Source organism: Ostrea edulis, chromosome 4 (assembly GCF_947568905.1).
Source record: "Ostrea edulis chromosome 4, xbOstEdul1.1, whole genome shotgun sequence".
NCBI classification, from domain to species: Eukaryota; Metazoa; Mollusca; class Bivalvia; order Ostreida; family Ostreidae; genus Ostrea; species Ostrea edulis.
Genome location: NC_079167.1, coordinates 33356510 through 33383690, shown reverse-complemented (window position 1 = coordinate 33383690; position 27181 = coordinate 33356510). Strand labels below are relative to the sequence as shown.

Here is a 27181-nt window from a genome sequence, read left to right as displayed (position 1 = left end):
AATTCCTGTGTATTGTTTCTTTTACATAATTTGATGCCCTCCTTTCAATCAATACAAGAGTTTTTAATCTCGTCTCTTTGTTTTCGAATTCTATTCATACCCCAGTTGATATTGGAGAAATTAAAAAATTACAATATCGTGCGTGTATTTTGTTTCACACTTCCTCGTGATGGTTTGAATGCTACATCCTGGTTCCTTCCTTCAACAGTGAACGGCAGCACCACCAGACTGAAGCCATCATCTCTATATGTAGTCGGGGGGATTAGACGATTGAAATCCAGTGCAGGGTTGTACACTATATGGGTGTAAGTATCGTGAACAGCTACAAGAGATAGTAACGCCTCTCCTTAAGTAAGTTGTTACTTTTTTGGCACGTCAATCTAAGAAGTCAATGGTTGGCCCGAGGCAGCGAAGTGTGTCACCAAGTTAGGCGTTATATGCATCTTGTATATTAAACAGGGTTGTGTAAAACGTCGCTTTCGTCAGTTGACAGGGAATATATCGATGTGAAAGTGAATGTGTATTCGAGGATTAGATGTTATCAACCAGATCTAGCTCAGGTACTTTTCTTTCCCTCCTCTTCCCCTATCTCTCTCTCTCTCTCTCTCTCTCTCTCTCTCATCGTAAATATTTTTCTTTTGCAATTGAGATCAAAGTAATAGTTACTAGTGCTTCATCAGAGCATCTTGATTCTTGTGACTAGGACAACATAATCGTTTAAAGTAACCTTTGAAATATTTAAACGAAACGTTCAACAACCTTCAAATGTATGTCAAGGATCCCACCTCTGTTAGATGACAAGATTGATGCGTTGTGAGAAATGGTAATTATTTACGCTAACCCAATATAAAAAATACGAATGTGTATCAAAATAATGTTTCGTATTCTCAAGCAAATTGTAATGCAATATATATAATAGACAGGAGTCTTGCTTTGAAACTGCTGTGTTAATCACTTACAATGGGGAAACCCGCTGGACCGATATCGGGATAATCTGATGATACGTCGGGGGCTTACCATCCGCTACCGGATCACTGGTTTTTGTGCTCCCAGAGAAACCAGATTACGATATATCGCAGGAGGTCACGTCATTCTGATCTGATACTGGGCCGGGTCAGTCCCCCAGCTAAATCAGCAGCGGCGTGCCATCAGTCTATATGGTTTTCTTTCAACATATATGATGTATTATTGTTCTCTAAGACCACTTACCTCTGACATTCTAGATAAAAAATATTTTTAATTGATTGTCTTTTCACGTTTTGGGCCACATTTTTTATGGGTGTTGAGATTTAAGCTTATGTCGGTGATTAGTGGCTGTTTACACCTTCCCTTAGTGCAAGCTCATAAACTCTTTGGTATAAGCACTATCACCCGTTTAATGTTAAATACGATATTTTGACAGACGATTTTGAGTTGTTATGGTGAGGAATTGACACCTGGTAACATACAACGCATCACGAAACGTGCACTCGTCCAACAGAGTGGTGTAAATATCAGACCTGGTAGCTTTCTCACCCAGTCATCCATGTTGCATATGATTGTAATTGGGGGTATATGCTGAAATTGGACGCTTCTCGGTAAAGCTCCAGTTTACTGTGCGATTCTTTCACAATTTTTAGGGGTTTTTGCAAAGACATGTGATACAATCCTGCTTTCAACAAAAATATCTACTATCTTTGCCAAGAAAATTCAAAGTCTTGATAAATGGGAGAAATGCACATTCCCGGATTGCAGTTTTCAGACTAATATTTAAAACGTATCTCACCATGAAGTAAACTTTTGCCTTCACTGGGGGAAATTGATGGGTTCTAAGAAGGAAGCGGGTGATCAGTTTCAAGTGCTCCCCAGAATAAGAGGTGTAGGAGTAATTGCTTACGTCACGTATTTAAAGTACGCGTCACTTGACAACACTTAAACAACCTAATTCAGTCAGATGTCTGTGAAGTGTCGTTTAACTCTTCCCTTCTACAAATTCCAGCACTTCATTGCCTGCAGATTACTCGTATAACAGGCAGTGTTTGAAGTACTGTACCTTATATCCTATTCTGTTGTCGACATTGTCATGTTGTTTCCAAAATTTGTTAAGTGTTATATAAATTGAATGAACCAGCACAGAATCGAAATATAGTAAAACACGCTTATAACGAATATGCTCATAACGAATCCATGCTTATTGCGAGATGATATTTAGTCTCTTATAAGATGAAAATAATGAAACTTTGATTGGATTAAACGAAGTTTGGCTATAAGGAATTGTTTTCCGCTCCTTTGGTTGTTTTCCGACCTTTAGAGGTTCGCTGTAACCATGTTTGACTGTAGTGGCATTAAGATATACCGGTATACGAACACATTATTCGAGACTTTAACAGAATAGGTGGTTTGTGTATGTTTATTGGCGGTCGGTGTGTGTTCAGTAGTGGTTGATATATGTTTTGTGGTGGTTAGTGAATGTGGTGGTTGTGTATGTTTATTGGCGGTTGGTGTATGTTTAGTAGTGGTTGATATATGTGTTGTGGTGGTTGATATGTTTTGCAGTGACTAATCGGTTAGGTACCGATGTGGTTACAATGCTTTAACGCAACATTTTAATCCAGTTGCATCAAGCATTTCCATGCATGGCGTTCAGCACAGTTGCATCAAGCATTTCAGTGCATAGCGCTCAGCACAGCGAATAATTCTGGGTGTTAGTTGACTGCTCAGATTGACACGGGGAAAAAAACTTTGTGAAGTGGATTACCCAGTTTCGTTTCTGTGCCCAAATTCAGATTTTATGGTTCATTATCAATTGTGTTAAATAGATAAGATTTGCATTTGTTGATATTGAACAGGCTATTGACAAACAAGTGGGCGTTACAGGGGGTTTAACAGTTTCGTTTAAAGTCAGCATTTCACAAATTCTATGGTCGTTATAACGATCTAGTTTGCCAATACAACCTATCATTGGTTCAAATGCTGTCTGACGTGTTTCATACCGATTGTTAGGTCGTTCTTGGCACACTAATTTTGACTACGGATAACTCCGTTTACCTGATCAAGATATATGACTCACGGCGGGTGTTACCCGTCAACAGGTGATGCTTACTCCTCCTAGACACCTGATCTCACCTCTGGTGTGTCCAGGGGTCCGTGTTTGCCAACTCTCTATTTTGTATTTCTTATAGGAATTATGAGATTGATCACTGTTCGTTATATTCACTTTTCATCCTATCCTGTAACATCACAAGAATGTTGAAGTCAACTGTGGCATCTCTGAACGTTAAAATGGATTAATCGCATTGGCACGCTGTTTTTGGCTATATTTAGCTCTAAAACTTCATAGTTATTTCGGATTTCAAACATTTCGGTTGAGCACCACTGAAAAGACATTATTTGTCGAAATGCGCATCTGGTGCATCAAAATTGGTACCGTATAATAAGTTTTACATGATAAACGTAGAAAACTGGTTTAAGATATAAGCAATATCTGCCTTGTGTTCGGGGCAGATACATATAATGAAGTAGTTGATAATTATAATATTGCATAAATGTCTGCGAATTATCTCGTGATCCAATGCATTCATCACCTCGTAAGCATGTGGTCCTTAGATATCGGTATAAAATACACCCATTGGTTTTATATTTATCACTTAAATACCAAGACACATCAATTCAAATGGCATAATTCTTCAAGGAACAATGACCCGGATTTTGAATCTTTGAATAAAAGGATATGTAAATCAAATTAGATTTTGACCAGATGATCTTGTATATTTACTAAATACACAATTTTCCTCGTTTTTCTGTCGTTTAGACACACTTCGATTTAGAGATGCACGACAGAAGAAGCAGTAACGCCTTCCAGTAATATCCGCAATACTTTCTCTAAATCACGTGGTGCAGTTCACCGGATCTGACGCTCAAAATAACACGGTATACGGTAAATTACAACCTGTAGCCCCGCTATTATCGGAAACATTGCAGATTTACGGTGGATTGACACGCAATGTGGAGGATTACTTCTTCATTCACAAAAGTTCTGTCTCGGAACAACAGCAGGGATATAGATAACATGCTAATATTTTTTTATGATAAATTATTTTGATTTAAGATAAATAAAACACACCCTCAAGTTTAGTTCCGTATCATGCGAGTATATCCTTGAACTTCAGCCCAGTATTATATGTGTAATCCAGTTCAATGTTATAAATTTTATCCAGCTCAATGTTATAAATCTAATCCAGTCCAATGTTATACATGTAATCCAGCCCAATGTTATGAATATAATCCAGTCCAACGTTATGAATATAATCCAGTTCAATATTATAAATGTAATCCAGTCCAATTTTATAAATATAATCCAGCTCAATCTTATAAATGTAATCCAGTCCAATGTTATAAATCTAACCCAGCTCAATATCATACATGTTATTCAGCCCAATGTTATACATGATGTACATGTAATCCAGCTCAATTCTTTAAATCTAATCCAGCTCAATTATATGTATACATGTAATCCAGCCAATGTTATACATGTAATCCAGCTCAATGTTATACATGTAATCTAGCTCAATGTTATTAATCCAATCCCGTCATTTTTATCATGGATCAAACAAAGTATGTCTTGGATTGAATACATTTTTTTTTTCTAATTCATTTATGAGGTACATGCGTCAAGAAGCTAGTCAGGTGCTCATGCATTGGACTCTCTGATCTGATCCTAATGTTTCAAATCATAGACATTTATATTTTCTGGTTTATCATAGTAAATCGGAAACGAAATATTATAATTATTAAATGATACTTAATAGATAAAACATTGAAACCGACAGTCACAGCTTCACGTATGATAGCTGATATGCCATCTTTGTTTACAGCTAGAGAGTCATAACGTTATGCACTGAAACGTATCGGTGCGGATCCCAATACTTCATTAAAACTTGGCGTTCAATAACGACCCTTATACGGAATGCAATATTTCTATTTGGGAACAAAGGATTACTTTAAAAAAATCACGAACTGTACAATGAAAACATAAGATGTGTTAAAGAAATCGCCAGTCGGCAATGCGCGTTCTTTTGTCAGTTTTTTGCCCCCAACACCAAACATTGCCCGGCAGAATACATGATAGTTGTGTTGGAATGACAGTATGTTTAAGTGGCCTTTGTCTTAGAATTTGAGGTAGTTCTCGTGTTAATCCATGTAACCCGTTACGCTAGTGCTTCGTTTGGTGAACCAACCGTTAATGCCCACAGGTGCTTGTGGACAGGACTTCCGGTACTCCCTTCATGTATTTTTAAATGTTTAATTCCTTGGGTATTTCGGACGTATTTTTGATAAAATATGTAACTTCAGAGTTTATATATTTCAATGGAATACACAAATCTCGCATATATAAACTCTGAAGTTACATATTTTATCAAAAATACGTCCGAAATACCCAAGGAATTAAACATTTAAAAATACAAGAAGGTGGGTACCGGAAGTCCTGTCCACAAGCACCTGTGTTAATGCCCAGTGATGATTTTATGAGGCTGCATGCTTGCGTGAATATAGGTATGCGTTACCTCAAAATCGTACTATCACCATCAGTAAATAAATATTGATAAATAATTATAGCACAGTTTATTTGATGTACACATATATCACCACGATTTTATTGATAATTTTAAGTGTAGAATACCTGGTAGAGTTAGATACTCGCACGAGTTCGATGGCCAAAATCCAACTTTCGGTGCAGATACATGAATGACAATGACATTTTAATATTTCATACACTTTTTAGTAACCTCTTTGTGAAGTAATGAGACTCAGTCTGATGTTCGTGAATAGAAAAAATCGTTAAAAATTGGTAATCATCAGCTATTATTAGTTTCCCAACCCTGTGTGTCTTGCTACAAATAATGTGACGCCATCTTAGGCCACGATTAACAAGGACTCTTGGATTAAATTTCAAATGTCAGTGACTTGACTAGTATTTTAATAGATATTTTAGTGGGCGCACGCCCTACACTAGTAAAGTGACTACCAGTGAGTACACGACTTATGATACATTAAATGTCAGCTACCAGTAAACAATCGAGTTCGCTAATTAAAAGATAAACTAATAATTTGATGTTAAATGTGTTCATGATTTAAACAATTAGATTAAGAACTTAATAATCGACAGTGAAAAAACTAAGAACTTGGTCACTTAATTGCCAATGTTTACCTACCTTAATACTTCACTCCACTTTATACATGTACAGTCTGTAAGTTGCACGACATGATTGTGAAGTCATTACTTTGAGAAAGTATTGATAATCTGACTTGGTTATTATTTTGTCCACCCAGTGTCTTTGTATTTTGATGTAATTTTTAAAAAATATCATTGCATTTCATATTCAGAATTGTTACCCAAACTGACAACCAATTCGTAACGAAACAATTAATATGTTGCGCAGCTGTTTTCCGCGTTATTCGTTTGATTGACTTACTCTACTTAATTTTTTATGTTTCAAAACAATGTACGTGCGGAAATTAGAGACAGAATATAGTTTTTAAAAAGAAAGAAAGAAAGAATTTAATGTAAATGGAGATTCTTTTTCTCGTTTTTCTTCTTCCTATATGGTTCATTACATTGTGAGATATATATTTTTTATGAACCTGAGAAATATTTCAGAACTACGTGCGATTTGAATTATACGCTTAAGAGTACATTTTAAGGTTACATTTACAAGTGAATTTAGAAATTTTTATTTGAGCGTTTCATGCTGACCAGTTTTCGACATTTCCGCCGATGAGTCACGACTGCGTAGGAGAGAAGGTTTTGTGTGTTGTTGCTTTGATCTCTGGATATAAGTTACACTGGCAGATCGTCTTCCCATTTTACATTTGACCTGCCTGTCGGAGTTTTTTAATATTGATATTTGAATACACATATGTCGCAGGATGTTGCCTAATTTGTTATTAAATGCACTTAGTTTTAATACCAGGAAATATGTTTGCATACATGTTAATTTAACATACATAGGCAATTTTTTGTGCTGAGACGGTGCTTGAGATAATGGTTTTCAAATACAAGTTTTCTAGGTCTCAGTGACCCCCTGTCTACAATTTTCATACAGTTGGAATATGCATTAACCTCTTAATTACCCTGGCATAGATTTACGAGTAATAATCATCATTTCAACATATTTGGAAGACGATGCTTTAAATTTGTTTGGAATGAATATTTCCATGCGCGATTTATACAACACTTGGTTATAAAAAAAATTTGAGCACGTTTTCATACTCAAACTCGAACTACGTGCTCTAAATCGTACTCATACTCAAAAGTGAAGGTTCTAAAACTTTTATAAAATTGTTCTCAAACTCAAATGGAGTACATGCTCAAGATTTTCGAGTATGCTTTGGAGCTTGCTCAGAGTTGCACTCAAACCAAACATGGCTGAGTTTGAGTATGAGTACTGTAAAAGTTTTATAACCTCCTGGCCAGAGTTCTTTAGAGATATGATATTAATGTCCCATGTCCTAGAACTATTTCAAGTTTATTTCCGTTCAAATAGGTCTACAGAAACAGCCAAGACGTCTGGTTGAACAAGACTACAAGATGGGAGATATATTGACAATTACTGGTCCTCTATGTAAAACTATACACCAATGTCCTTAACGCAGGGCAGAGTTCTAGTGCAAGATAATTAATTGCAAAAATAGATGTGTATGGGGAGGACACTGACTACGCATGCTCCGTCACAATCAGGGAAGCTACATTGTACGCTGTACATGTATTTAAATTTTTGATTCATCACACATACATACAAGTACATTCCGAAGCTGTTAACTGTTTACAAGCTTAGAGGGATACCATGTTAAAGGTGAGAATCCTCACTGCATTCTTCTATGTCGTCTGCTCTCCTCTGGGTGTGTCAATATGACGTCAGGTGATGGGTATTGGGGGATCCTCGATCGGTATTAAATGCATCTCACATGACAAGTTTCAAGTTTTATATCATTAATTGAGAAGAAACTAATTAGAACAGGTATTTTTATATCACTCGTGGCAGCAGTAATGACTGAGGTAGATCACTGTAGATTAACCGTGTATGTCCAGTGGATACCAGTGTCCATTTCTATCAACTTAGAACATCAGAAGGCAAACAAACCGTAAACAAGCGGACTGGGGTGCAATTTTTGTTTGGTGTTCAAACTTGTAGCCTATTGGTTTATATTAATTAAGAGAATACGTGTCATTTTATACAAAAAAGTATGATTTTTGCATTCAGTCTGCAGCACTCAGTATTACAGTCTGAGATATCATAGCACTGTGTTCAAGGTTTAGTTACCAATCGTGTTCCAACAGGTTTCTTATTTTCTTTTTTCCTTGATAACTGATGAGGCAGTCTATAGCCCCTTTCGACTTATGTCATGCAGACCTAATGTCAAATATAGACACTCGCAGTCCCTTTTGACTTATCATGTTATGCAGACCTAATGTCAAATATAGACACTCGCAGTCCCTTTTGACTTATCATGTCATGCAGACCTAATGTCACATTTAGACAATCGCTTCTCTGTAATCAATTTCAAACAATGTGGATTCATTACATTTATTTGTAATCGGAATCATTGTCCATTTCCCAACAGACCATACCAAATTCATTGTTCTAATGTACATGAAGTGTGATTATGCAAGAATATGTTTAGCGTTATTTACATCCGAATTCAGCGATGACTGCGCAGTATACCAAGGTCGGCAGCTGAATCCGCAAACACAAAAATAAATATCGTTAGAGAGCAAATCGTCTATTATCGGTATACTAAATTTAAAAAAAGTTCTATTTCAAAACTATTCCTGTTTGATAATATCCTCCTTGTACCGAACTTATTTAGTTAAGTGGGATTTCATAACGGAAAACATGTAAATGCACCCCATGCACACACTAAAGCGTTCCGATACGAATTGTGGTGGTGTTGACTGCGTTTAATGATTAGGGAATTGTGCATAGAACTAGTCCACTTCACATTGACACTTGGTTGTAAGTTTAATTGGGTGTATTTGTTTTTACTCTCAGTTTTACCGTAACAACACTGACAGATTACCTAATGGAGCTCGAGTCTTTGAAGTCGGGGGAAAAATTAGCCTGCCATTAACACATCTTCATTCGTTATTCTATCTTAAAGAACATCAGCAGTGAAAATTTACACGGATAACATGTCATTATAAATTTTTTGAGCAACATTTGCATAAAATGGGTGGTAACTGACGTCATCAAAAGACAATGTTTTAAAAGTAATTTGCATATCTGAAATCGTGATTTTTCACTATTATTGGGAAATTCTTCAACTGCATTTGTCATAATGGATCAATCGTTCTCAAAGCAGATGATTATCTTCAGTTTTTATCATGAATTATTAAAGAAAAACTTCAACGAGTCCGCCAGAAGACGGAAACCTCAAGGGAACTGTCACATGCAGTGATAGATGTCATCATATAATTTTAACAATTTCTAAATATCTTAGATTGTTATGTATGTCAGGTAGAATGGGTGATGAAGAAGAATCTATAATGACAAAATCAGGCCACGCCGCGTGCCATTACCCAGTGATCAATCCAAGCCGTCTTCTCAAATGACAATTCGATGCACATAAGTCATTCAGAGTTTTTATTTCCTTTCTTTCCATTTTCTTTTATGAACCTAGAATGCTATGACACACAGAAATATTCGGTCAATTTTTATTGTTTCTTTTTATTGTTTCTTTGACAAATGGATGGCTTTAAATCTTACAAAGACCCTTTTGCACCTTTCACCCGAACCAGTGAAACATTTGGATTAACATATCCGCTCAGTTGCAAACGTGATTTCACTGTAGGAAGCACACCTATGACAGAACACTATGTTGTAGACAATACATGTAAACAAATACTATCAGTGACTGTGTGTATCACTGACTGTGCACCAGCGGTCGTTCTGATTGGTGACATCTGGCCCGATAGTATGGTGTCGGTCCCCACGACACGGTAGTATTAGCTGGAGATTGGTCCGGAGGCTGTGATGATACACGATAGCTTCCCTGTGTGAGTAATTATCGAACATTCCGTTCTGTCTCAAAACATGATATGTATTTGCACTATCTGTTCTCCCAGCGCAATAATTTAGTGACTTATACATGTGAATTTTACCTTTCCGGGGCTGCTGGAGACTTGCCTAGTACGTCTTCACCTTCTGATCCCAGAATTCGTTTCTATATCGGGGATTTCTATGTGTAGATTAGTATATCTATGTTATCGAGCAAATTGAAGAGAAAAACATACAGGGGGTTCCCTAAGATAAACTCAGTGAAATATAGCAAGGTCAACTACATGTTATTCAGACTATCAGACCAGCACTGCTCTTCCATTCCAGGTAAGGTGATTGTCTTGTTACCGTTCAATATGTTATTTTTCAAATGATCGATCATATATGATCATTGAATCAGCTTCATTCTTCTAAACCATCAAAACATTTTCTCCTTTTTTTAACATTTGTTGATTACTGTATATGGACACAATTTTTAAACGTGGGCATGACAAAATAAATTATTGCTGATATTTACAATATTTGAGTTTTGATGTCCATAACTTTCTTGTAAACGAAGAAGACATGTCTAATGCATGGTTTATTTCTAGAAACCCACTGTAGTATTACACCTAGTTAGGGCAGCATGCCTTCAATACTCTCGTCAAAATTTATAGTGTATGACATTCCCGCAATCGACGGTGCAAATATTTAGTTCTTCAAAGCTAAAACATTTAGGGGTATATATATATATATATATACATCTGTGTGTCTTTTACATATTATTGAAAACGTAAAACACCTTCTTCAGAGTAATCTTGAAGTTTATAATGTATGATTGTATCTGCAATCCGTCGTCGTCTTGTAAAAGCATTGTGTTCTTGACAACTTAAATTATAGTTTTACAGGGTTTGTAAATTTCAAGTACGAAGCACTCCAAAACACTGTATAAATGTCTTGCAAATTTTGTTGAACTAAAACACCTTTTAAAAAAGGAGATTATCGAATATGATTTATGATCTTCCGGGCAATTTATTGTAATTTTGTGGAGGAATGAGTGTGTTTTCTATTTACATGTTTTGTGTTATCGACAGTTTAAAGTTTTATAAACTTCGTATACATGTCAACAGAAAAGTGTATTTGTAGATAACAATGTAATTATCGCAGGTAACATTTAAAATGTACGAAATAATACTGATTTTTTACTTAATCGGAATTGGTTATCCTGTACGCTTAAATTTTGTTGAATACAATATTGCGGCTAATACGCTGTAAACAAAACATGGAATTCAGATCGGGCCTTGGAACAATGTGTATGCGTTAAGCCGTGATAAGCATGTCAACATGCTCTAAGGATCGGAGCGTTATCTGTTTCTTAGTAACGATTTTGTTGATGGCTGAGTGACTGTCATGGACTTTTATCGGTACTGTTCATTAAATCATCTTTATCGGTTTTTAAACCGTCCAATGACGCCCCGGCTAAACATCTGTTTCAGTTTGATCCTAGCTGAGAAACTCCTCGCAGTTTTAATTTCTGATTAGAATGTACACATGCTTGTGAAAGAAGATAAACCTTTTAGACTTTAAAGTAGTTTGTATGATAAGAAATTCCCTTCCTTTCAGATTATTTTTTTTTTAAAAATAAGTAAATGAATAAACGAGGGCACTCCAAGTTCCCGGTTACATTCACGATTCCTCATTTTGCAGTAATTTGGTTCTGTCAATGGTGACTTTTAGCTGAGATGAATCTAATGAATGTCTACAGTGTCAAGTCAAATCAATGACTGTTTATTGTACAACTGACGAGGACCACAACATTTAGCTGATGTAGAAAAATTTAAGAGCGGATTACGTTGAAATTCGTTCCTCAAGCCAAAGCCGTATAAACATCGTATAAAATGATCTTCTAATGTTTCAAGACACATAACCGGATCAGTGAAGGTTGTTCATTGTGACGGTCAAAAAAGGAAATCAAATGAAATATAATTTTTTTCTGTTAAAACCTATAATATTGTAAGCAAATAGTATTTTAATTTCTGTCAACATAAAAGCATGTGTAACTAAATATGCCAGTAATATCGTATTTGAAATTTAGTTATTTATGTGCAAATCAAACAAAAAGATAGTTGATGGGTCAATTTCAGAATGTATATTCAAGGACAAAGTGACAACGAGTCACAGTTTGCTTTGCTTATTTACAATAACGCCATTGTCACTATGAAAGCTGATTATTTTGATATCAAAAAAGTTTCGACACACGCTCTTAGAATCATGGCGAGACGGCAACACCCAAATCTCTGATGTTTTATCATCATCTCCGACATAGTCTGTTACTAATTATAGATCAGAAGAATAATACGCAGTGTTATATTTACTCCCTTTTGAAGTTATGATGACGTTTTCTGTTCATGATACTTTTGCACATTTTTCAATGGTGCAAGTATTGAGTTTACATCAATCTAACTGGTTTGCGAAGTTCTTACTCGATCGCAATACATCACATGAGACATTATGTACTCACATTTCAGTCGAAAATTAGAATTTATACCGTTGTCACGTCAAAAGCTTTTATTACGTGCACATTAGGATTCTACATTTATCAAAGCTTCCCTGATTTGTTTTGCAGTCTTCTTCATTGAATCACGTGTGCATGTGTCTCTTAATACGTGGGATTAAAATAATAAGCTCCCGATGCAGAAAAATGAAAATAATAATCTCTAGTCTCAATTTCTTACCACGCATCATCAATGAAAAACAAACACATTATGCAATAAGGCTATGAATTTTCCATACAAATTCTACCAAGCAAACGTTATATTGACATATTATGAAATATCAGCCTGATTGAATTCAAGATAATGAGACGCTTGCAGTCTGGTGTTTATCAAAGAATAAAAAAAACATCATCTGCATTGGTGACTACCAAACCAATCTGGGAAGAGTTTCTGAATGACCGTTGTAGGACGACAGTGACGTCATCGTCATAAACTCCCGACAGGCGCGTGTACCTCTACCACGTGCATTTATCCGTGCCTATTTCAGACCAGCATTGAACAACTCGTATTATAAGAAACATTTAGTCCATGTTAAAGTGTCACCTTTTAATATTGTCGTGGACAGAGGCGAGCGGGTTGAATAGTGTACATACAAGTAATTTTTGTATTACAGAGGATCACATCTTCCCTTGTAAAAAGTAGATATCATATATGTATTTAAAGGTGGTAACTTTGGAAACAATTATCAATTGGTGTACAAATTAATGGAAAAGAGAGAGAAAAAATCAATTCCCGGTTCAGAATTAAATAGATGTTCTCACACAAGAGTATCAAAAATATTGATATATCTAATTTGGCCTGAAGAAAAGAGGATTTTAATTTCAATCACATTTCTTTTTCTTATGCTATAGATTTTGTAATCTGCATTTCAATTGTTAATATTCATTTATCTGATTTTGCCAAAGAATGTTTCATCACCCATTATAATGCATGATATGCATTATATGTAAATATTTTGTTGAATATTATTTCTCTTTCGGTATAGTATTGGCAGAATTCTTGTAGTTGATGAATTCTATGAAAGTTTCAGTTTTGTATGTATAGAAAACAATTAACAAAATATCAATTATCATACGTGTCAGATAGACTGACACTGTTCGTTTTTTATAATATCGCATGGCGTTATGTTATAAGGGTACCCGCACATATCACGTGTAGAGACCGAATGAATGATTGTGAATGTCGTTTACCAGTTGGGGAAGTTGTCCGATGAGTTGTCCATGGGTTGAAGATGTTGTCCGATGAACTGTCCTTTGATCAATGTTATCCGTAAATGGTACATGTAGATGTTGTCCCATGCGTTATGCGTGGGTTGTGGATTTTGTCCGTTGAAAATTCCTTCAAGATGTTGTCCGATTAGTTGTCCTTCGATTAATAAGCATTTTCTGTTGTTTGATATGGTTGTCCGTGATTGTGGATATTATCCGATGAGGTCTAATTTGATCAGAGGTGTTGTCTGTTGATTGATGTTGTTGTCTGTTGAGTTGTCCGTGATTGTGATTGTTGTCCGATGTTTTATTTCATACTGATTGGTATAGTGTTGTCCAATGACTAGTCTTTTGATTGTGGGCGTTGTCCCGAGACGAAATAAGTTGACCGGAGCGAGACCGAATGGTCGAGATAAAACTGTCAATACAGAGTCTGTCTTGGGTTTGTCTCTTGTCCAGATTGTCTGTCTGCCATGATGACAGGCAGCTATCTATAGCATGACCGTACCATATCCGACAGTCTTATTTGTTTACAGGTCTGTTCCTGTGAGAGTTAGCTAATAATAATTATAAGCATTTTCCATTAGTTGATTAGTAGTTACAAATATGTAAGAACGTGGCCAGAGGGGAGGGGCACCTTTGATGACTTAGAACAGTCGGGGTTAGGGTTGTAGAATCAACGGACAAGAATCGCTTACCTACACACACAAATTGCAGTTTAGCACGAGACTGTCCCTTTTCATGTAGATTAGAATACAACATATCAAATAAAAGCAGGCAGAGCATACGATGTTTTCCAATATAGCGACGGCTGTAGCCGGGAGTCAAAGCAACGTCCAATAGACGAAAAGAAATTATTACCCGAAACAGAAGCATATTAACATCTCGGATAATGTCTTTCAGGATCCCAGCGGAAAAATAACTCAGGAGTCACAACCTTTTATCGACAAGCCCTAAACTACTTGGTCAACGGGGGACCGATCATGTTTAACTTGTATGAAAACTTCAATAAGGTATGCCTCTAACTTTACATGTATCGGTCTATGTATGGTCACGTGACGTCGTAACGGTTGCGATTCATGCGAACTCGACAGTTCCATTTGGTCGGACCTTAAAGACAATGATTAGGTAAGGTTTTGTCATTCGTGTTTACTTTTACCTGCAGTTGAAGATGGTATTAATATATTGCAATTAACACAGCAATTTCAGTTCATGGTTATGAATATTTAATTTGTAAGTTCATTAATAATTTGAAGCGGATATATTCGAATTTTTTCATAAATATTCATCTGCATTTCTATAATCATAAGTAAAAGACTGGTTTGAATTTTCCGATACTACAATAAATAATTGAAAAGTATTTTTGATGCAAATAAAAGAAAAACCAAAGCGCGTGTTTGGAAGTGAGGTTAATTTCGGAGGCATGTATTCTTTCTTTTAATTAAAACGGTAGGGGATATCTTTAGCAATGGTAGTTACAAGACCAACAATTATTTTTGAAATATTTTATAGCCGTCGTTGTTTTGCTTTGCAGCGAGTGAATTTTTTCTATCTGTTTCAGTTTTCAATATTTACTTATGTGGGTAATTAGTGTTCAATGTCCGGTTCGCTGCCCTTCAACCCGTCAATAAATGTTAGAAGAAAATGTTTACAACCAAAACATTGCATAATATCATTATGTTCGTCATATGATATGATATGAATATAACTGTCATTTTATGGAGAACAAAACCGGTGACTTGGTCATATGTCTTGGCATTAGCATACCCTAAAACGAGATATGGTCTGGAGGTTATAAAACTTTTTGAGCACGTGTTCATACTCAAACTCCGTGCTCTAAATCGTACTCATAGACATACTCAAAAGTGAATGTTATGAAACTTTTATAAAATCATTCTCACACTCAAATGGAGCACATTCTCAAAAATTTTCGAGAATTTTTCGAAGCATGCTCCGAGTTGTACTCAAAACAGACATGGCTGAGTCTGAGTCATCGTCGGAAACCCACGATTGATTACGCTTCGTTCCTCAACCGTGGGTTTCCGATGATGAGTTTGAGTATGGTAAAAGTTTTACAACCCCCAGGCCTGGCCCAACCAACATTTGAAACTTTGGAATGGGTTCAGTTCTAGTCATTTTTTTTTTTTAAATGATAACAAATGAATCTGGTTTTTAAAAAAGAAATTTTGGGTTCATATTGACATGTGTGGTGGTTTTTTTGTTTTGTTTTGTTTTTAAAACGATTTCAACAAAATGACATTGTTCTTGTTTCAAGATCATATACCTGTATATAATTTGATTGATTCTAGACCTGGAACACCGCTTAACACGTGTTTGAGGTTTGTTAAACACATTCTTTTTGTGCAATATTAGACACAATACTGGCAGTTTATTCTGTGAATGGTACATTTGTTTTATTCATTTTTGTCCGTCTTTTTGTTTTTGGAGGGTTATTTGTTGAATTTTTTCACTAATACTGATTGTATTTATCATTATCACTATTATTATTGTTAAGCACTGGTAATGTACAAATTTTACATTATCATAAGAATTGATCGCCATTACAATGTATATGGATTCCTGTTCTACATCACGTTATGGAATGTAACGGTACAAATTTATAGGCCAAGTTAAATTTAAAAGTGCATGACTGAAAGTTATGAGTTAATATTCAACGGCAGAATAACTTGCAATTGAATTATAGAAAATCAATTTACTAAACGTAAGTAGGCGAGTCGTACTACACTCTCTGTAGCTATTAGCGGGTACACCTTCCGTTATACACAGACTACTCTGAAGTTAAGTTTAAAGTTGAAATAACCGATATATAAGTTATTGTCTGTCATAGAATCTCTCTGTTGAAGATTTGTTTAAGTTTGTGTAATATAGTAACTTAATTATACAAAGTCTAAGAGATCCCCAAAGCACCAGCCTCTAATCATAACAAAGGGAGACCACTGGATATAATGGGCAAACATCCTTCTAATACGGGCATTAACATAGCGCAAATAAATTTCAGTTAATCTGCAGGAATACTTGTTTTTAAAACACACACACAAAACTAAAACAATCATAAAAATAGGACCAAGCTCGGTTCTCAACGCGGCTATGCTAGGTATTCGATTACTTCTCTCTCTCTAGCATGACCTGTCGAGGCTTTCATGTGGTTACCTTTTTTCAATCACTAACAATGCCACCTTCATTAATCTGACAGCTCTCTTGTTCTCCGTTTGACATCTCACCTTAAACGATCTAGTCACATTCTTGCATAAGTGAGGTAGCGCATCGATCACACTTAATCATTAATTTCTGGAGGCTTTCTAACTGCGAATTAACGGGAGTACACGTGTGACAAAAAATGATTTCTCTAAAGAAACATGTTTATATAAATCATACATCGGTAATCAAGCCCTACTTTGTATATGGTACGTGGTATACCACAAATTATTAGGCAAGTTAAACGTCAAATAATTCAATCTAGAACTTTCACATGATGGAGTATCATTTCATCGTGCTGTGTTTTAAAGATACGAGCTGTCGGTCTGTTTAGAGACCAACCACCCATCGAACAGCCTAATCAATCAGGCCAGGAGTCATTGAAATTTTTCATTTTCAGTTTTTGTTTCCCGTTGATGACACGATATATCACTGTATTGTTATTTACGGGGAAAATCAGTTTAGGATATCTTAAGGAATCATGCTGCTGTACCAAACAGCACCTGGTGATCTATGATAGACCTGTTAATTCAAAAAGTTTAACCTAACATTAACATTCCAAAGTAAACGGCTGTTGAGTTAACTGACGAGTAATGAAGATGCATTCTGCTCGCCTCTCATTCATCGCCATTTCCTCAACAGCCATCTCATAAACACAACAAGTACATCCTTGTTGAGGCCACTTATTGAGACCACTTATTACTTTGATATAGGGGTAAATTAGCTACTGTTTCGCAAAAATTGATGGGGAAAATAAGCAATTAGAACTTAATAAAATGTAGTGTGCATGGCGTCTCAAATTGCGCAGAGTCTGATAGAAATAGCAGAAAATAGAAAAACGATTGCTTTTTATAGAAAAAACTTGGGATGATTGTCATTGAGTTGGGTTCGGTAATTGGGGGGGTAAGGTTCGTTAGACATCGAGAGAACGCTATTTATCTTGCTGTGATTTATCTGTTTATTTAACGTGGAAATCCCCCTATTTTGTGTGAACTGTATGTTCTTTTAAATCCTGGTGGCATGTATATCTAAAGATAATGTTCACCCAGAGCCGTCCTAGAAAATATTTCGGACATCTCTCCTCTGCTTATTCGGACAGGGTCCATTTACAAACCAAAGACCCTTTTCACGAAAATCTTACTACTTCTTTTTTTGGTCTCCGCAGTATACTCAATTGAGTGCCACTACGCCCTAAGTGAGAATATATATATATACATGTACTTGATATGCTCAATCAGAAATATATAATTGATTGAATATTATTTAATGTCCCTCTCAAGAATCTTTCACTCATATGGAGACGTCAACATTGCTGGTGAAGGGCTGCAAACTTTAGGCCTATGCTCGGCGCTCACCGTCTTTGAGCAGGGAGGGGCCTTTATTGTGACACACCTGCTGTGACACGAGACCTCGGTTTATGCCGTCTCATCCGAAGGACCGATCCATTTAGTCTTACGACAAGCAAAAGGTACTGAGGACCTATTCTAACCCGGATCCCCACAGAAGTTAATCTGAAGATGTTTTATAGGAAGGGCCAGTATTAAGTTTTTAGTGGACGCGATACCCGGTCTGTCACGTGACCTATGATGTATCTCTCGACAGTATCTGGTTTATCTTGACACATGTTGATTTATCTACTCGGAGGTGAAGCACGCCAATTTCTTCAGATATCGTGTATATGTTTACTATATATACAAAACAGTCATAAACAGAGCAGTTTTAGTACACTTATTTCTTCAGATACGTGTACATATTTACTACAAAATAGTCACAACCAGAACAGTTTCATTACTATAAAGCTCAGTTTTTGTAAACCTCAGGAAATTTTCTGTTAAGTTGTTAATTGAAAAATATCTACATTGTAAACAGTGATAATAACACAGATAACGGTTAATTAGTTGTTAAGTTTGGAAATTTCATACCACACCGCTAGTAACCGGACCTTGGTTATCTCAGAGACCATTGGACTACTTACTCAAATGAATTGAATTAAGCCAAATCTTTAAACAAATATTGACCACAATTTTCTCGAGTCATCTAGCATTGTAAAGAAAATCAAACTGGACCTGCTTAGATCAACATTAGTTTAATAAAATCAAAAGACCTTGAATGTTTTCTTTTCTTGGCTCATTTGCTATCAGTCTTTTTGTGGGTCACCAACAGGCACTTGTGATGAGGCGTGACATCCACGGAGAAAAACCTGCCAGTCCGGCTCCAAGTTTGCAATCTGGAACCCAACGACTATTTAAGTAATGACGAAGGTCTTCGGTGCTTCAAAATGACCTTTATACAGTCTAAATGGGAATCGCATTATTGTCTATCCACTCATGTAATTCAATCACATAACTATCCTCCTGAAATACAGCCGTCATATTGCGGAGCGATATTATTCCGATGTGAAGTGATACGGTCAGTCGGGTGTCGTATTCTGAGATTAAAAGCCTCGGCACTTCCGGCGGTGTGAGGAGGCACTGTCCCGCTACAAGCGAGTCCGCCCTGGGTCCATTTAAAGGAAATCTGAGCTTGGTCTTGATCCATTGATTGCAAAACAATATTAGTTATTATGGTAATGGCCGAAAGATATAGAGGTTTAAGAGAAACAATCAAATAATACAACACCTCTCCGCTGTAAAAGCACTTTTTGTTCTATGTGCAAATACGTCACAATAAATCTCGAAAATCCGCAAGATAAATACATATATGAATTTTTTTTTTTAAACTAAGAAAGGGTCACCGGCGGTCATTTTGATTTTTGGACGTTCTACTGTGTTGTGCAAGTGGCATGAACCAAGCCTGTTTGTTTTGGTTTTATTTTAACTCCTGGCGATTTGCATTTACACTTCATAATTATTTCCATGTGTCACTGTAACGGAATTTTTCAAGGTATGTTTAAATAACATTCGGAAGCTGGAATTATCGCAAAACTGTCATTTTGATTCCAAGAGACAGGTGAGGTATATTAATGGCTTTCAAATGCTGGTTAAAATATCAACTCAAGAGTGATGAATTTTGGTGCATTCAAATCAGATAATTGGGATAGGATCCCAATATTGTCCTGAGTCAAAACGTCGGGATTTCATTAGTCAGTAAAAATATTACAAATGGGATAGCTCAAACCCTCGGGGTAAAAACGTCATTTCTGAAGACGAGCAGAATGGTATGTTGATTCAAACGTTAAATCACGGCTAATCAATGGATGATTTGAGAGCATAAGATGTCCGTTGCGTAATAACAAAGAGATTCAATTGGGTAAAAAAAATTCTATAATGAGAAATTTTGGCCCGCGTGAGTAGATTTTTTTAAGAGTTCGAAATCAATACCCAGATATAAGTATAAAGCACTGTAACCCTTGTCGACTTATCTCTCAGGCAAACGCGCTCCTGGTCGGAAGTTGACAATTGTTTACAGTTATTTTATGTAAATGGCTTTTACTTTTATTTTAAATTGACTAGAACTATGCATACACATGAATTTGACTGTAGTTGGATTTCTGTATAGACCAGAGGTGAGTGTTCAATGAATCCTTGATGGTTCAATTAATGCATTGAAATATATTAAGTGAAATTATCGCTGAAAATACTTATTGTTTTTGTTCGCGGCATGAGAAAGTTTTTGATTCTTTGTCAACGCTAGCCTGTAAGTGAAACCTTTCCCACAACAATGCACTTCATTTTTGTAACTTAATGAAGTTTAACAGGACTTAATTGTGTCGGGCCACTGAAAAATGCCCCGCGCGGGGTCTGTAGGGTGTATTTATCAATGGACAAAGCTAATCGTACATCAGCGTTGGCCGTGATTTCCTACACTTCAAGTCCGCTGTATTTAAAATAAGTACACTGTAGTATAAAATTTAGCTAAAAGATGCTTACTATTTTTGTACACTTAGCTGGAAAAGTGTGATGTGATTTCAGTCAAAACACTGTTTTTTATCTTCATTGCATGTATCGTGTTTATATTCTAAACGGAAAACATAAACTAACGGTGAACTGTGGAATTAACTGGTTACCCAGACAGACAAGGTTATCTTTACAGTGGGAATACAAGCAAAATTCTGGTAAGCTATCGACAAATATTATTTCAAATCACAAAAAATTAAGCCGTATCCTGAAAACCCATTTGTGTTCATGAAGTAAATGACATATTGCTAATGTCGACAGCCAATCGCTGTTCGTTCAGTATTTCTTCAATTTAAGAATGTGGCGTCTTAATCATTCGATTATTTTTGTTTTTGTTGCTCTATTGACCCCTCTGTCTCTAGTCAGGCGTTCCTTTTGAAGTTTTAAAATCGTATGAAAGATTCATGATCATGATTAGCAGTCTGTCAATGCTAACGAATGTACAGCGTATGTTATCTGATCCTGTGTGTATACCAATAAACTAAAGACCGACACATTAGATTCTCAGATATTCTTTTTAAAAATCATTAATTTTAGGTCGATGTAGGTATGTGTAGACATAAGATAACAAATCGCCGTGGTGAGGATTAAGAAGTCTTTTTCCGTCAGGGCATCGGACTTTTGCCCGTGTGATACAGAGCCGCCGAATAAATTCACTGTGATGGTATCGTAACACTCGTGGTGGTGTTTGTTTCTATACGATTAAAACGGGAGTAATTTTAAAACAATTACATACTTTATACGTTGAAATGTCTATGGCATTTGCCATAATGGCTTTCTCTATCGCTTTGTTTTTGCATAACAAATTCAAGTATTCTGCGAAATTGACGTAGGACTCTTGAATTTGAAATAAGGATAAATTACTTCATTACAAGGTCCACATTTTTCTCCTCTTTAATCAGAATAATTTCTTGAATCACTTACTATAATCAGTATTTTATTTGCTTTAAGAATCATTTGATGAATTTTCCGACACTATAGAAATATTGAGAATTTAAATAAAATGACACTGCTGCTGATCAAATAGTGATATTTGTACTATTTCTGTGTATTCATTTCAAAATTGATAACGTGTGTGATCTGCTCAGTTCTTCAGCTACTCGCGTTATAATTCTACTCGTATACATAAGACTAGTATATGTCTTTATAGCAAAACTTTTTATCTTGTATGTTTCGTGCGTACTGTATGCATCATAAAAATGATGTATGGAAAATAAATTAACTTTGAAATAATTAATTTGGAAAGATTTCCTACAAATGCGGACATGTTGGTTCATAACAATGAAAGGTCTGTGAATGAAAATGTTTGAGGTTACCCTATCGTGGCCGATTTACGAGCCTTTTATTTTTATATTTAGTTATAACTCATCAGTCTCCTGAAATTAAAATATTGAAATAGTTCAGAGAAATGTGAAGGTTACATTCGGTCGCTGGCCATCCGACCACGTGTTCGGACCGGTACAGGCCCGTAATCAGATGTCATTCTGTAACCCAACACCCCGAGTACAGACCACATCAACGCCAGGTGAAAAGAAAAACCAACCAAAGAATTCCTTTTGACGCGACACTAACATATATGTTTTTGATAGTGAAAGGCCATATGTATATTACCGCGTCAGCATTAAACAGATTCTCTGAGCTTTGATAGGATAATAAAAAAGCTGAATCAAAATTAATTTGGATACGATGGTTGTGTAGGCTCATGCGCTGTGATGTCCATTCCCTGGCGGCCTCTGATTGGTCTGTTTTGCGGTTCATTCGGGCTCTGTCTTCCATCAACTGTCCGATATTTCCATTTCTACTCTACCTACACGTTCTAATGGCCCCGGGCATAACCATATCATTTTATACCTATAATATATTGCAAACAAACATTTTCAATTACATTGATACAAGACATTATAACGAATCTGAGGAAATGTGGCGACTGCACACATTATGATAAATTGTGATTGACATTAATATCGATCATAAGAAATATAAAATCTTAATATAACCCATGTATCTATAACCAAATGTTTATAATAAATCGTAGAATGGAATTGCGCTGAGACTGCGTTAAATGAAGATAAATGCTCCGTATCTCTGACAGAAAATAACATATTTGATCCCTATCACCGATAGATAACCCCTTTTTTACCGTTGCGGAGTGATATCCGGACTAGTGGTATCAGAGAGACCGATACGATCACTGTGACTGAACACTGTATAGGAAACCTTCTTACTGGTATGAAAACTGCTCGATATCAAGATGCCTGGATAAGTCGGGGATTTATAGCTAACTACATGCTGTTCATGTTATGTCATACCGAAGACACCTGGTTAGAGAGATTTGGTGAACATGGAATTTTGTAACAAGTTTAAAATTTGATAATGACGATTCAAGGCGTAGGGCACTAAAAGTGTATCTGGGAAGTGTTTAATCACCAATAAGGATCCAAAGAATAAAGGTTCTTATCATGTGTATAAAGCTAGTTTACTCTCATTCATATTGTAAACAAAAGTTTGACATCTCACTAAGTTTAGTTTCTTTTTAACTTAACCAAGTATTTATTTTGGTGCTTTCTGATCCAGACCGCATCACGAATCAGAATCACTCCGCGTCGCCCGAGGATGTACTCCGTGTAGATTGAAGAAAAATGAGGTTTCTTTCAATCGATAAAGTTAAAAAGAAATGATTATAACTCGGCGGGAATCAAATCCTGAAAATGATTCAATTTAATCGACAAACCAGCGATTGATTTAAGCCCGATAGGAAGACGATTTGACGATAACCGCGATAAGATGACAAACACAGACCCAAACTCCGCTATCTTGATGAAAACAAAATAATAAAGTATTAATCACAAATTGATAAATCCCAATACATTTAATATAATATCAGTCATGTAAAATGATTTGTTTTCTTAGATAAATTACAAAATGAATATCATTTAAATTGATGTAATCTACATTTTGCACGTGACAAATTACAAAAATCATCGGAAAGTAATTTCTCTATAGGACTACAATAACGCTAAGGCGTTGTGTAAATAATATAATCTGAGAGTTCTTATCGTCATCCGGCAAAATGAATACTGATGGAATTGATTCATCCATTGATCCCCACCTCAGACTTTATAATTAGTGCACCATTTCGCTCTTGTCCCAGGGCAAAATTCTCAAGTCGCCCTCCCAGGAATACTGCCTGCATAATTTCTGGAGAATATCGGAAAACTGGTATTATGACGCTGTAGGGCAGGTTGGACACAGTTACTTGTCTTCCAATTTTAAGTTCACACCTTACTTTCTTAATTTGTGCGCCATAACATATGGCCATCTTTAAAGAGGAAATTGATGTTGATACACTGTAGAAAAACACAGTTCGATGTTACGATTTTGCCAACAAATCGTTATATTTGTAATACAGAGATAGTTTTATAAAGGAAACCTAGTGTTTTGTCGTGGTCTGGTCGCAGTGTGTGTCCTCCTGGATAACGTCACTTTATACCAAATATCCATGTTTACCAACAGTCGTGTTCTTCACGTCTAATTCACCGGAATGCTCGAAATGATTACTAGTGATTGAATTAAATTTGATTACGTATATTTTGGAGATGTATATAAAATCTTCAAAACTACGGAAAATTATCGTTTCCTCTCATTTCTTTCCAGGATCTGACACATCATGAGCCCAAGAACTGAGCACAACACTCAGCAATAGAACTTCTACCATGGTAGTCAGCGAAATCAACTTTGCGCTCAACCTGTCGTATGGTGACGCAACGTTTCTCCAAGATAGCGCCGGAAATAACACAGCGTTACAGAATGCGTTCTATATGCAATATGTTGTCAACGGAATCGTGCTTCCGATTTTGGCAGTCTTTGGTGTATTTGGAAACGTTCTAACTATGATAGTACTATGGCGACGAGAAATGCATTCGACAACGATCTTGTTCTTGCGTGCGCTTGTGTTGACGGACACGGGTATTATTGTGGTGGTGGCGATCACAGTGGCGCCGTTTACTTTGTCCTTTTTCCATCCAGAGTTATCCTACTTTAAAGATGTGATATACCCGAATTTATATACCCCAGTGACGTATATTGTGATGGTTATTCAACAATGCAATGTGTGGATTACGGTGTCTGTCAGTGTGGAGCGCTACATTTCAATCTGTCATCCATTCAAAGCAGCCAAAATATGCACAAAGGGGAGGACATGGTTCATTCTCTTTCTTATCTTCGGAATATCAATATTTTACAACATTCCAAGGTGTTTTGCAAGTAGATCGAAATCACACTGTTCTCTAAACGACACTCGGGAATGCTATATGCTTGTGGACACAGATTTTGGTAAAACGACATTTTATACCAAAGTCTACATGGTATGGATGTACGCGGTCCTGATCTATATTATCCCCCTGACTCTTTTAGCTGTGCTTAATTGTTTAATCATCATGGAACTCATGCGCATGCGTGCACGAAGAATAGGCACAAATATTCAAGATGACAATGAAGCTAATCTTAGTCTCATTTTGGTGTTAATTGTGATAGTTTTCATTTGTTGCCAAACTCCAGGACTATTCTCACAATTTGATTTCCTATTCGATCCCATTGTGTTTCTTGAGTGGATAGCCTTTGGAAATACTTTATTTGTGACGAATTCATCGGTAAACTTTCTGATCTACACCGCCGTGGGGAGGCGATTCCGCAAAGTTTTACTCAAAGTTTTCAAGAAGATATTTGGAAAGTCGGTGTTTTCTCGCTCCAGAAACTCGGGATCGAGCTCCGACCATGAGCTGGAAACTCTGCGTTCTCAACTTTACAGAAACTCTGATATGACGCAAATAAATGATATAAGTAAACTGGAGAAAATGAAATTGACATGTTGAAAGAATGTGATATTTCACTTGTATGTGTGTCCTCCTGATTTTTATACTCATCTGTAATTTATATTCATCAATGAATTGCATTGTTATATTTTAATCACACATTGGTTATTAATGTCATCATGTGCTGATGTTAGAAAATACAAACGAAACAATCTCAAGAACACGAGTTTACATCGTTACAATTTTGCTGTAGAAAAAAATGTTAAAGGAAAGAATATTCCTTTCTGATGCATAATATACAGGGGAACTACTCCTCATTAGAATTACAGATTCACTGCATCCTTGTCACATTGGTGTTTGAAATGGCGTTCCTTCATTTGCTAATGATATCCTGTCGTGGTTTGGAGTTGACTGCCAAACTGACATTTATTAGGTATGTTTATTAATATGTCCACCTACATTTACACTGTCGTGCTTAATGTCAGGGCCCAGATCATGCAACTCAATACAAAACACAACAGTTTCATGAAAAATTAATAGGAATGTGAAAGGTTTATTCAATTTCTTCTGTACATTTTCAGTATTTCCGCATTTTCAGTTTTTATGTAGAATTAACATATACTTCTACAATTATGGTTCTTCCTTCCAAAAAGAGTCGCTGATTTCAGGACATGGATTCTTCTGACTGATTTTCCAGCATAACGCGGGCAGTGGACCGCCCTTCAAGGTCAACTGTTCGATCCCGTCAACGTTTTAAACCTTGTCTGGTAGTGTCAATTCTATCATCCCGTATGAAAAGTGAACATGTAAAACAGTGAAAGGCGTGCCAAAAACTAGAAAATTAAAACTGATTTTATCAATTGTTCTAAATTCCAAAGGCAATTCTAGAACATTGACAGGCGTTTTATGTGACTTGACGTGGCGTCCTAGTAGTGCATCACTGGTTCTATAACATGTGTATCTTTTAAATGCTGTTTGTTGGTATTTAAAAGTCAACTTGTAATCTTATGAAATATGGCTAAAATTGTTTTAGAAAATATTCCATGGAAATTGTGAAGACTCGTTTCCTGGGTGAAAAAAAAAATGTTTACCCGAAGTTATAAATTTTCGAATGGCAAGCAAGGATTATGTTAAGAAGTCAAGAAATTGTGTCATCTTTGTAACATAATAAAATTAAATATGTTTTCCTGAAAGACTTTAGTGGATTTTTTCAAAATTATTATACTCGCTTTCCTCTGGAGATCCAAGATGACAAGCATGCAGGAAGTGAATACAGTCTGCAGTGTAAATAGATTGACCTCTTCATCAGAAACAGTTTTATTGTATTTCTGTCAGTAAGTCAATGTATGCTATTGGATATTGTCATAAAATTCTTTACTCCTGAAACATGGATTCGATTTTACGTCTTGGGCTGCTTATTAGCAAGATTAAGCGAAAAAGAAAGGGTTTAGTTGAGCCTCATGACTCTAAGTAATGATATCT

General features: G+C 36.1%; 1 protein-coding gene across 9 annotated transcripts; it reads left to right on the top strand.

Annotated features, from left to right (window-relative positions):
- The first annotated feature begins 248 nt into the window (after window positions 1-248).
- On the top strand, window positions 249-26892 carry LOC125668218 (FMRFamide receptor-like). Of its 9 annotated transcripts, XM_056162440.1 has the most exons (3): window positions 10068-10361; window positions 14680-14789; window positions 24543-26892. In XM_056162440.1, the coding sequence occupies exon 3, from the start codon at window positions 24602-24604 to the stop codon at window positions 25757-25759; it is 1158 nt and encodes a 385-aa protein (XP_056018415.1). In that variant the 5' UTR covers window positions 10068-10361; window positions 14680-14789; window positions 24543-24601; the 3' UTR covers window positions 25760-26892. The 9 variants fall into 9 exon arrangements, with proteins under 9 accessions (XP_048758022.1, XP_056018416.1, XP_048758024.1 ...); XM_048902065.2 differs by lacking the exons at window positions 10068-10361; window positions 14680-14789 and adding an exon at window positions 249-560; XM_056162441.1 differs by lacking the exons at window positions 10068-10361; window positions 14680-14789 and adding an exon at window positions 7778-7832.
- Window positions 26893-27181: the final 289 nt, after the last annotated feature.